The sequence below is a fragment of the Oncorhynchus tshawytscha genome, linkage group LG15 (assembly GCF_018296145.1).
Source record: "Oncorhynchus tshawytscha isolate Ot180627B linkage group LG15, Otsh_v2.0, whole genome shotgun sequence".
Classification (NCBI taxonomy): Eukaryota; Metazoa; Chordata; class Actinopteri; order Salmoniformes; family Salmonidae; genus Oncorhynchus; species Oncorhynchus tshawytscha.
In genome coordinates this window covers 19,222,232-19,234,412 of record NC_056443.1, presented here as the reverse complement: position 1 = coordinate 19,234,412, position 12,181 = coordinate 19,222,232, and the positions used below count along the sequence as shown (strand labels likewise).

At 46.3% G+C, this 12,181-nt stretch overlaps 1 protein-coding gene across 2 annotated transcripts in view; it reads left to right on the top strand.

Moving 5' to 3' along the window:
• Positions 1–11,665, top strand: part of arhgef40 (Rho guanine nucleotide exchange factor (GEF) 40) — a 37,336-nt gene extending 25,671 nt beyond the window's left edge. The window contains exons 12-28 of one of the 2 annotated variants that reach the window (XM_024373421.2): positions 205–303; positions 551–702; positions 1,175–1,313; positions 1,567–1,686; positions 1,842–2,033; positions 2,826–3,011; positions 3,488–3,802; positions 4,206–4,618; positions 4,880–5,105; positions 5,266–5,355; positions 6,025–6,231; positions 7,185–7,364; positions 7,655–7,835; positions 8,247–8,360; positions 8,633–8,715; positions 8,868–8,914; positions 9,196–11,665. In XM_024373421.2, coding sequence (XP_024229189.2) covers positions 205–303; positions 551–702; positions 1,175–1,313; positions 1,567–1,686; positions 1,842–2,033; positions 2,826–3,011; positions 3,488–3,802; positions 4,206–4,618; positions 4,880–5,105; positions 5,266–5,355; positions 6,025–6,231; positions 7,185–7,364; positions 7,655–7,835; positions 8,247–8,360; positions 8,633–8,715; positions 8,868–8,894 — 2,724 coding nt within the window. In that variant the 3' untranslated portion in view covers positions 8,895–8,914; positions 9,196–11,665. Of the gene's footprint in view, positions 1–204; positions 304–550; positions 703–1,174; positions 1,314–1,566; positions 1,687–1,841; positions 2,034–2,825; positions 3,012–3,487; positions 3,803–4,205; positions 4,619–4,855; positions 5,106–5,265; positions 5,356–6,024; positions 6,232–7,184; positions 7,365–7,654; positions 7,836–8,246; positions 8,361–8,632; positions 8,716–8,867; positions 8,915–9,195 lie in introns of both variants that reach the window. The other variant, XM_042298242.1, reaches the window with a different exon arrangement.
• Positions 11,666–12,181: the final 516 nt, after the last annotated feature.

Here is a 12,181-nt window from a genome sequence, read left to right as displayed (position 1 = left end):
GTCATGTGCAATATAAGCTAATATATATGTGTCCCAAATGGCACCATATTCCCTATCTAGTGCACTACTATGAACCAGAACTCGATGGGTCCTTGTCAAAAGTAGTGCTCTGGTCCATAGTAGTGCACTATGTAGGGAATAGGGTGCAGTTTAAACTATAGACTAAACTATACTACGTTACTCCTGTCCCGTTTCTGCTGTTAGAGTGTGGAGAGTCTAACTGAGTGTTGTGAGAGCGCACTCTCTCTGTTGGAGGATGCACTGCAGTCTATGGACACAGCACCACTACCAGACTGTATCAAGGTAGGATACATGTATTACTGTATCACCACATCTATGTTGTTTAAGATGGTACCAGTGAGGTGTTATGGGGTGAAATACTAGAGGTAATAACTGAGGAACTGAATTGAACTGTTGAGTAAACTTGAGGAGCTTTTGAAAAAATTGAAGAACTTTTGAGTAAATGTAACATACTTTCTGTGTGTGATCCATCTGGCTGTACAACACAACACAAGGTTAACCTATGTGTTTTTAAAAAACTATTTTCCAGACTGTTCCTTTAAGTGTGGAAAAACACAGACAGCTGATGACGAGCATCCTAGTCGACCAACGGCTGACTGAGCTGCAGCGCAAGGGTGGGGCCTGGCTGGCAGGGCTGGCCAATGGCACATCAGGACTGGCAAAGCGGTCCCCAGACTGCAGGTACCCCCATCTACCCTATCCCATCAGTGTATCCAAATGATAATGCCGTTCAAATAGATTATCCTATCATAGATATAACGTATGAGATATGTTTTTTGAAAGCGTTTCCTAGTGTAATACTTCTCAATCTGCTATCTCTTTTTTAAAGGGATACTTCAGGATTTTAGCAATGATGCCCTGTATCTACTTCCCCGGAGTCAGATTAACTCTTGAATGCCATTTTTAGGTCTCTGTGTCCAGTATGAATTAAGTTAGAGGTATATTTGCAAGCCAATGCTAACTAGTGTTAGCACAATGACTGGAAGTCTATGGGTAATCTATTGTTTTTGGGCGAATCCTAACTTACACATTTTCACTTAGTCATGCATTGATGTCAATGGGAGACTAAGTGGATATGCGACTTAAGTGGAAGTTAGGATTCACCCCTATATCATCATATTCTATATGACCTTTGAACTCTTTGCGCCTTCAGAGCTGCTCTGGCTGCGACCTCTAACCTCTATGACAGCGTGGATGATTCCCTCCACCGCCTCGTCCAGGTGTCCAATCAGAGGGGCAGTGATCTGGAAGCCCTCGGACGATTGGCTGCCATGGTGGACAAGCTGGAAAAGGTAGGAGAGAGAGAGGGAAGCACAGAACGAACACTATAATATTGTAATAGTACAGTGTGGAGCGGCAGTTAAATAGCTATCTCTTTGAAAAGGTTGTTTAGAGAAAACAGACTGTTACAATTGGATACTAATGGTATTTCAAATGTCTATTATTTCGTCGCCCGTTCTACTTTTACTAACCCTCCCACCCCCGTGTCCCTCCATCCCTCCCTCCCTCCCTCCTCTCCCATCCCTCTCAACCTCTCTCTATCAGTGCGAGAGGGAGATAGAGCAGATCCAGGATCAGTTGGAAGACTACAGGGAGCCTCCCATCTCTCTCAGCAGGCTCTCCCTCAAACAGCAGAAGTTCAAGACTTTCAGAGAGTCGGCCAACGTGAGTGTGTGCGTGTGTGTGCCATGTGTGAGTTTGTGTGCATGTGCACGTGTTTCTGTATAATATACTGTATATGTTCCTCATCTGTATATTGTGTGTGTGTGTGTGTGTGCATGCGCGCGTGCATGCGTGCGTGTGTGTGTGGGTGTGCATAGGAGCTGCACACTGAGACCCTGGCGGTCCTTGGAGATCTGGAGAGCTGGTCTGAGCTGGACTGGGGGGGACTGATAGAGGTGCAGGTCAGGGTACCCCCGGTCAGAGAGAGACTCAGAGACATGTCTCACTGTCTGTCTGACTGCTGGACAACACTGGACAACACACAGAGACTACTGTCCACACTGACCGAGGTAAACACACAGAGACAACTGTCCACACTGACCGAGGTAAACACACACAGACTACTGTCCATACTAACTGGGTTAAACACACAGAGACAACTGTCCACACTGACCGAGGTAAACACACAGACTACTGTCCACACTGACCGGGGTAAACACACAGAGACTACTGTCCATACTAACCGGGTTAAACACACAGAGACAACTGTCCACACTGACCGAGGTAAACACACAGACTACTGTCCACACTGACCAAGGGAGACAGACAGAGACTACTGTCCACACTGACCCAGGTAATCACACAGAGACTACTGTCCACACTAACCGGGTTAAACACACAGACTACTGTCCACACTAACCGGGTTAAACACACATAATACTGGCCAGAACGGAGCAAATGGAATGGCATCAAACACCTGGAAACCATGTGTTTGATGTATTTGACACCATTCCACTGATTCCGCTCCAGTCATTACCGTGAGCCCGTCCTCCCCAATTAAGGTGCTACCAACCTCCTGTGACATGTACATACATACACAGTACACACACGTACATGACACATAGTGTAGACACAGACACAAGCATGACACGCTCTGTCACAGCACACATGACACACACACACACACACACACACACACACACACACACACACACACACACTGAAATACCCACAATGCAAACAAGTATACAGTAACAGCAACAAACACAGTTATGACACTGTCAACTAACCCTTATTTCTTTTTTTATACCCTTCCCCTCTCTCCTCTCCCAACCTTTCTCTACCTCTCTACACCCCTCCAGGCCAACCAGTGGTGCGACGTCATCTCCTCCACCTCACCCTCCCCCTCCACCCCCCTCTCCTCCCTCCCTCCCATTCCGCCATCTCGTTTTCAGGACGCCCGTGCCTTAGCCTTGGAGCTGGGTGGTGGAGCTCTCCTGGACCTGTGGTCTCAGACCCTTGAGAGATACCAACGCACTGTGGCCCAGGTCAGTCATTCAGTCACTTGATCTATCTATCTATCTATCTATCTATCTATCTATCTATCTATCTATCTATCTATCTATCTATCTATCTATCTATCTATCTATCTATCTATCTATCTACAGTATCTATCTATCGATCTACAGTATAAATCTATCTACAGTATCTACAGTGTCTGTCTGTCTGTCTGTCTGTCTGTCTGTCTGTCTGTCTGTCTGTCTGTCTGTCTGTCTGTCTACAGTATCTCAATTCAATTCAAGGGGCTTTATTGGCATGGAAAACATGTGTTAGCATTGACAAAGCAAGTGAGGTAGATAATATACAAAAGTGAAATAAACTATATAAATTAACAGTAAACATTACACATACAGAAGTTTCAAAACAATAAAGACGTTACAAATGTCATATTATATATATATATACAGTATTGTAACAATGTACAAATGTAACAAAGCCCACTGTTTCTGCTACTGTTCCTCAGGTCAAACCCAGGCTGCTGCAGCAGGCAGAGCGAGGGCAGAACCAGGGCCAGGCCCGGCCCAAGACCCCCTCCGCCTCCAGTCTGTGGGACCTGATGGGGCCCGAGGGAGAGGGAGACTGGGGTGTCGGGGCCGGGGGAGGGGAGGGAGGCCTCCAGTCCTGGGGGTCCCTGGCTTCACTGTTTCGCCCACAGACCTGCTCCACACTGAAGATAGGAGAGGAGAAAGGGAATAAGAAGGAGGGAACGGGAGGAGGTGGAGGAGGAGCGGGAGGAGGGAAATTTCTGCAGAATCTGTTGCATCCGGCAAAGAAGAGCGTAAGTGTTTGTTGTGTGTGTGTGTGTGTGTGTGTGTGTGTGTGTGTGTGTGTGTGTGTGTGTGTGTGTGTGTGTGTGTGTGTGTGTGTGTGTGGTGGATGTAAATACTGCATGTATTTATGTGTGTTTTAGATTATAATGGATTGCATAACATCTCCAGTGTGTTAGCGATCACCTGCTGGGTGGCAATTCAGCATGTAGAATCGTCAGGAAACAGAAATGACGGCCAAAATTCTGGTCAGAGGCCACCCGCTGCTTTTAGCCGTTCGCCTTTATTGTGCCTCTTCTCTTACATTGTACGATCCTAGATCCATCACCTCCCTCTCCATCTTCCTCTCCCCTCTCTCTCTCTCTCTCTCTCTCTCTCTCTCTCTCTCTCTCTATCTCTCCTCTCTTCCCCCAGCCCACAGAAGCCCCTTTGCCCCCCAAACCCCCCAGGAAGCGTCACCCCAGCTTCGACCTCCAGGCCCTGCTGGCCCCCCGTCGGGGCCCTGCCACCGCCAGGCCTGTAGAGCCTCCTGTGGGTGCAGCCAGCCGTAACTCCCCCCTCACCTGGCTGGGGCGCCGGGCCCTCACAGACCCTGTTATCGCCGCTGGGATGGCAGCCGCCGTCCCCGGATGGAGAGAGGGAGGAGGAGGAGGGATTGGGGGAGGAATAGGAGGGGTGCAGGGGGGATCAGGGGTGCTCATCAGAGGTGTAGAGGTGAGCAGCAAGGAAGTGGTGGACTACACCGGGACGCCAAGACAACACGTGCTGCTGAGCCGAGCGGAGAGGGAGACGGGAGGGGAGAGGCAGGGCACCACCACCGCACAGAGGTATGGTGTGTGCGTGTGTGGTGTGTGTGTGTGTGTGTGTGTGTGTGTGTGTGTGTGTGTGTGTGTGTGTGTGAGAGAGAGAGGGAAATGCAGCTTTCTTCCTCTTACCCTCCTTTCTGACTTACCTCTTCCCTCTCTAACTTTCTCTCTTACTTCCTCCCTCTCTCTTTCTGGTTCTCCCTACCCCTTTCTTCTGTCTCTTCATTCCCTCTCACTCTCCCTCCTTTCTCCGTACAGTAAACTGTACCTATTGTGGTGCAGGATGCTGAGTTCAGAGAGGCAGTACGTGGCTGTATTAAAGGGGGTGGAAGAGACCTACTTGCCCCTCCTGGAGGGTCCAGACACCCCCTCCTCCCTCAGGGGGAAAGCAGATCTCCTGTTCCCCAAATGGGCCAGCCTCAGCTCCTTCCACTCACAGAACCTCCTCCCAGCCATGGAGGGAGCTCTACTGCAGAGTCTGCTGCAACAGGACCTCTTCAGTAAATACGTGAGTGGGTCGATCATAGAGTTGGAGAGAGGGCTGTTTTAGCATGGGCAATGCCATCAAGGGTACTGTAGAAGTAGATTTTTTTTTATATATAAAAAAATGAAGTACTTTACTTTCTCTCTCTCTCTCCATACCAAACCCCTCTCTCACACACAAATAGAGAGAGGAGTTTCTCCAGTACTCTCACTACATCAGGATTAAACCAGAATTGGACTCCCCGTTGGTTACTCAAGCTGCGGACTTCTTCAAGGTAAGAGACTGTCTCGTAGCAAACATTTTTTTATTGAAAACAGAGTCAGTGGAGGCTGGTGTGGGGAGAACGTCTCATAGTAATGACTGGGTTGGAATGAGTGGAATGTTTGATACTGTTCCATTCAAGCCCATCCTCCGATTTAAAGTTCCACCAGCCACCACGGAACAGCGTCACATTCACTAGCTTAAGCCCATTACAACAACAGCATTATATAGTATGGACAATTAAAACAGCATTGTATACACGGAAGCCAATTATAAGTGTAAAGTATACTCAAATAACTCATTAAGGTTGGATTACACTAAAACCAATCAACAGGCTTTCAACATACAACAATAAGCACAGTCTGATACACACACAGGGCATAATCTGATCACAGCTTTAGACTGAGAAAACATGAAAAGAAGAACATCACATAGATGGGTTTTAGTAGAGATCTGAGGGTTGAATATTTACTGTAGTTTGGAGCTGTCAAATGCTGGAGGTGCAGTTTTTAAAACGGCCACCGGGTGACAGTAGAAGATAAAATATTTCTAAGTACTGTGTCATGAAAATGATGAAGGTAATAACAATGATGATGATGATGATGTCGACCATACTGTAGATGGCAATGATGCTGAAGTCCTCTACTTTCTCTCCCCCCTTCCAACCCTCTTCCCTCCCCAGCTCAGACTCCCGGCCACCCCTCCTCTCTCCCCCCTGTCGTTCCCCCATTGTCTCCAGGCCCCTACACTGAGACTGGAACAGTACTGCGATGCCTTGGAAGAGCTGGGAGGGCTAAACCCTGCCTCCGACTCCTCCCTCTCCGTCCTCAGACACGTCCATCGCCACGGCGAGGACCTCCGGGCCAGCGACCTAATCGTCGGGTGTCCGGTGAGAAAGCCAGACTTAAAACTAAATTCTCAACTTTGGGAGGAAGCCAATTCAGAATAGATAAACCCCCATACTGGTATAATGATCCCAAAGTGTTGGACAAGGTTTCAACCTTAAATTGGGAATGCGTCCTAAATGGCACCCTTTTGACCAGAGCCCATGGTGCACTTCTTTTAATCAGGGCCCATGGGGCTCTGGTCAACAGTAGTGAAGGGAATATACTGTGAAGGGAATATAATGCAATTTGGGACTTTGTCAGGGACAAACAGTTCAATAAGCATCACATCACATTCACTTGAATAACTCAATTTGTCCATAACCACAGATCTAGAATCAGCTTTCCCTACGTCAGCTCTAACCATAGTCATTTGGGGGGTTAAGCCAAAACTGACCGTAGATCAGCACCTAGATGCAACTTGTTTCATCCTATTTTTATAAGCCAATCCTACTCCTTTTTTCTGCTTCCTGGCCTATAGTTCTGTTGCTTCTATGACACAGTTCTATCAATCACCATGGTGACACACATACTCATACACACATACTCATACACGACACAAACATACATGCACACACACACAGGGAGCGAGAGAGAAACACACGCGCACGCAAACACACACATACACACACACACACTCACTGTCAGTCTGACTGATGACATACTGCTTTGCTGAGTCACCTACAGAGTAGATTATATAGCTAGGTTAAACCCTACCACATAGCTACTAGAACACACACACAGGCAAAAACACATGACACACACACACACACAAAGAGCTCTCTGAAAGATAGCTAAATAACAGAACAGAGAGTGGTGGAGGAGTTATGTTTGACGCATAGCTCGGGTTACATGAACCTCACATCACTTGGATGGTTAAAAATAGCTTGTTTCAAAAGCTTCTCTTGAACAACACGACGCGGTTTGGTGGGCGGTAAACTGTGTGTGTGTGTGTTAGGTCCCAGTGGCGGAGCGCGGAGAGCTGGTGCGTCAGGGGGAGCTGTTGGTGTGTGGGGGGACCAGGAGGAAGAAGACAGGGGTGAGGAGTGTGTTCCTCTATCAGCACCTCATCATCTTCACCAAGCAGAAGAGTCCCGGCCCAGGACGCACCGCCTACAGCTTCAAACACAGCATCAAGGTAACGGACACGCGCACACTCATACACGGGTGCACACACAGACGTGCGTAAATATGCACACACCAGCATGCGCAACCGCGCATACGCGCGCGGGCACGCCTGCAAACTCACACATATGGCCTCAATCAGACGAGATACCCACAGAAAAATTGGGCCCAAAATCCGTCATTTCCAAAACAGCGGTGGTATGAGACGAAGGTGCAATACCACATGAATCCACTATGTGTACGGTTCTGACCTCTATTCTCTCCACATCTCTCTTTCTCCCCCTCCCCCTCTCTCTCTGTCAGACGGGTGAGATGGGTCTGACCCAGAGTGTGGGTGAGGAAGGGGTGAGGTTCGAGGTGTGGGTGCGTCAGGCCCCTCGTATCCGGGACTGCCTGACCCTGCAGTGTCAGAGTGGAGAGGGGAGGGCAGCCTGGACACACGACATCGCTCAGCTCCTCTGGACTCACGCTATACACAACACAGGTACAGTATGATCCCTGACATTTTACTCTGACCCACAGAACTCGAATAAGATTTTAGTCCTGTGCTCTGAACTCTCACCTCTCACCCCAGCCATATACCACACAAGTTCCAAACTATTGTAGCGACCTTAACCCCATTCCCCTAGTGACCTTGTCAAAAGGTTCGGATAAGGTGTTGGGTTGACGGTCGCCGGACTTGGGTTTGAGTCTTGGTCGGGGCCACCGTTCAAATTCACTAGTGTAAGATATTGCATTATGAATTGAACATGTAATGGAATTCTCTCTCTCTCTCTGTCTATGTCTCTCTATCTCTCTTTATCTCTGTCTCTCTCTTTCTATGTCCCCCTCGGTGTCTCTCTCTCGGTCTCTCTCTCTCTTTCTCTCTGTCTCGTTCTCTTTCTCTCTTTCTCAGAGTTGTGTTTGAAAGAGACAATGTGTATCGGTGTGTCTAGTAAGATACTGCTAGATGCCACAGGAGCACCGGTAACATCTGAACTCGACTCTATCTACAATCTGAATGACAGAGGTGTGCGCGCGCGCACACACACACACACACACACACACACACACACACTGTCAGAAACCACAAAAATATTATAAACACCCTGTGTGTAATACATATGCTGTCCACCAGATGTCTCCCTGTGAATAATGGTATAATGGAATCATGCTCTGTATCTGCGGTGTTGCAATTTTAATTTCATTACAAAAGCTTTATTGGCAGGCGACTGACCTTCACTCTCTTTTTCTCTCACTCCTTTCCCCCTCTCTCATATCTGTCTCCCTCTCTCTCTGTAGTCCACAGTAGCTGTTCAGACTCTTCCTCTGTTGGCAGTCAGAAGGAGGGGGGGTCCCCAGCCTCTGGGAGGGGACAAACACAGGTGGGTTTCACAGACACACGCATGCAGACACAGACACGCACACACACGTAATCACACACACACACATGCACAAATAAACAATCAAATACACACACACACACACACAGACACACATTCACACTGTGCTTCAAATGAGATGTTTGTCTCCACAGAACCAGTCTCCTTCCACTGCGGTGTAATCTTCATCTCAGCAACAAACGTGAGTGATCTTATCTTGCACACGTACTGTAATCTCTCTCCGTTTCCTCCATCTCTCTCTTTCTCTCCCTTTTCTTGTCTGCCCCGTCAACCCACAATCTCCCTCTCCTTTTAAACGTCGAAATCAGTCAAATGCTTTGACCCATTTTTCTCCTGAATGACTGAAGACACACCTGTGTCACAAACCCCCAGGTTAACCCTTTAGAGTTCGTATATCCAACACCTCAACCTTCATCTACCTTTCTCCGCTCACTCTCCTCCCTTCCCGCCCTCCCTGTCTAGAAACTGGATTCTGGACCTAATAAAGACCAAAACAACATCTCTATGCAAGCCACTGGAGGGGTCAAACTGGACAAAAAGTAAAGGACCAAAGAGGAAAGGGCATACAGGAAACAAAGAGACATTACGGCTCTAACTAACCCAGGACCTGGCATCAGCAGAGCCTGCTCTCGGTGGCCATGTTGGATCGGCCGGACCCAGTTGCTCGCCGAGTCATTGATACCGTGGACACTCCAGCCACACAGTAGAGCCATTGTCCTCCTTCAGTGGCTCCCCACTAGGCCAAACCACTCTGCCTGAACCACTGACTGGCGGCCATGGCCTTCGTGCTTCCACTATCTCCTAAAACATACAGGAGCATTATAGGAAATATAGCTTTATACTGACTTTATTGGACATTATTAAAATTTTGCCTTTTACAATGCTGTTTAAACAGGGACTTTTTGGGGGGGGATGTTAGTACTGTAGCAGTATTATAGATTCTGTCTGTGTGGCCGTATATGTGGTATAGTATAGGCTAGGTGTGATTGTGATCTATGCAAATGAGTACATACGGCCCTGCATGTATGGGTGCACACATTACGCAGAGTGTGGAACACACGCATACACTCTGCAGAGAGTCTTATTGTGCTATAGACAGTAGAGTACTGTTCCGACACTGTGGCCATCTTACAGCTTAGTACAGTAGCTATAGACCAACCAGTGGGCAGATATCAACCAACGACAGGCATGGCGCCCTACTCTCAGTAGGTCTTGCCTGGAAGTAAAGAGTAGAATAAACAATAACATGGAAATGAAAAATGTCAACATCTTATTATAACCAAACTATTAATCTCAGCACTCAGAACCAAATAAGCTGTTAAAGAGAGATGACCAACGTCTGTATTTTGAGGTGGTTTTTTCGTGAGGATGTAAAGCAAGAGGGAATCTGGGCCAAATGGTTACAGTGTGTCCAATTGTTATTGTTGATGGTTTAAGGAAAGGTGGTATCGTGTCTTATTCAGGCGTAAGGCTTATGGTAAACCGTATAACTTGTTTTGGTGCCTTATAGCACTGCTCTGTCTAAAGATACAGTAGCTATGGGACTCGATGTCGTATTCTCCATTGGTCTTTTCAATGACTATTTCATTGAATGATTTTGTGATTCCTCTTTTTCAATATAAGCCATAATGTTGCAAGCACCAAGTGTACAAATGTTTGATTTGCGAGCATAAGTTCATGCAATATGACGTCGGTTGGGTCTAGAGTGTGTCAAATGAGTCATTTGTTTGTGTCTGAGTCATGTGCTTATAGCTTTATACACGTTATTCAAAATGAAGGAAAGTGTTCCATGAAATGGAGATGTCTGTTACCTGCCGTATTATCTTGCTGTGATGTGAAAGATTCTTTATTTTTGAATGCAGTATGCACTATTAGCTTACGCCTCCAACTTCAATACAATACAGTGACAATGATACATCATTTGATGGGTGCTTATATTTGTCCTAATTAACACATGCACAAGTGTGTAATAATGTGCATGTGTGATTTGGAAATGACATTCTTTTGCATATCCCAACTCTCCCTGACACCTCAGAGAGTGGGTTCACAGCCGGGGTTGGCCATTATCAACAGCGACCCTGGAGCAATTAGGGTTAAGTGCCTTGCTCAAGGGCACATTGTCATATTTTTCGCCTTGTCGGCTCGGGGATTCAAACTAACCAACCTTTCGGTTACAAATACATGAGAGTTGAGTTCATTTACAACTACAAATATAAGTATTATTAAGTATAAAAGTTGTGTTTCTAAGCTAGTCAATCTTGGGAGCAAACTGAATTTAAATTGTGTTATTGTATGATATAAAGGGCACTAACAGATAGCCTGTATGCCAGCTATGTAGGTAGGTTAGTCTGCCTAATATACACAGATGGCAGCAACCCTTGTCTCTCATCAGATTTCATGGGTGTCATAGCAACTCCATATCCAAATTAAAAAGTGCAAATGGATATTGAACCCATTGAATCAATATCTAATTTGTCTGATTAGAAGGTATGCAGTACTCATACAACAGTACTAGCTTGGTGCTGCAGAATATATTGCATTATATTGGGAGCTATTGTTTTCACCAGGAGAGAAGTCTTATAATATGTCTTCAGAATAATGAACACCTTTTAACCATCTAGCTGTAGATTTTCATATTCGAAGCGTCTTTTTATTACGCTTTGACATGATTCGTAGTTTTACATGTAAATACAACGGGGTTTTTGTTCAAGTCTTTTTTTAAGTGTCATCTTACCTATGCAGTTTATGCCAAAAATATACTGATGTTTACAGTTTCGAAATAAATGCTTGTTCTGTTTTTGTTGAATGTCTGCATGCTATACGGTTACAATGTACTTGATACGCGTTATACTTCAATTGTACTTCAATTGTACTTAGATCATGTGTACCTTTCTTATTGTAATAAAACTGGACGGAAGCCATTGAAACTCGATAACCTGTTAGTGGTATCGCTTTGGATACAGAGGATGTTGCCATGTGGGTCCCACTTTGCATTCCAAGTGACTTAAACCAATGTATTTACATAGTAGTAGAATAGTCAGGTACAGTGTAGTTGCAGACAGTGTAGCACATTGTTACATAACACTTACTGCTAGTAGCAATACTTACTGACGGGGTTTTGCAGTTCGTGTACCTGCACATTGATCATTGCACAGAAATTCACTAATAACGTGTGTGTACTGAAACTGTGTTCCCCTAGATCAGCAGCAGTTAATCTCCGGCAAACCACCAACAGAACCTTGGATGACTAGGTGACTATGCGGAGAGGGTCAAATATTCCACAGAGAAAGAAGAAAGGAGTGAGTGAGTGAGTGAGTGAGTGAGTGAGTGAGTGAGTGAGTGAGTGAGTGAGTGAGTGAGTGAGTGAGTGAGTGAGTGAGTGAGAGAGAGAGAGAGAGAGAGGAATGAGGGATGAAAAGTGGGGAGGTGGGGAGAGGGAGAGGAGTGA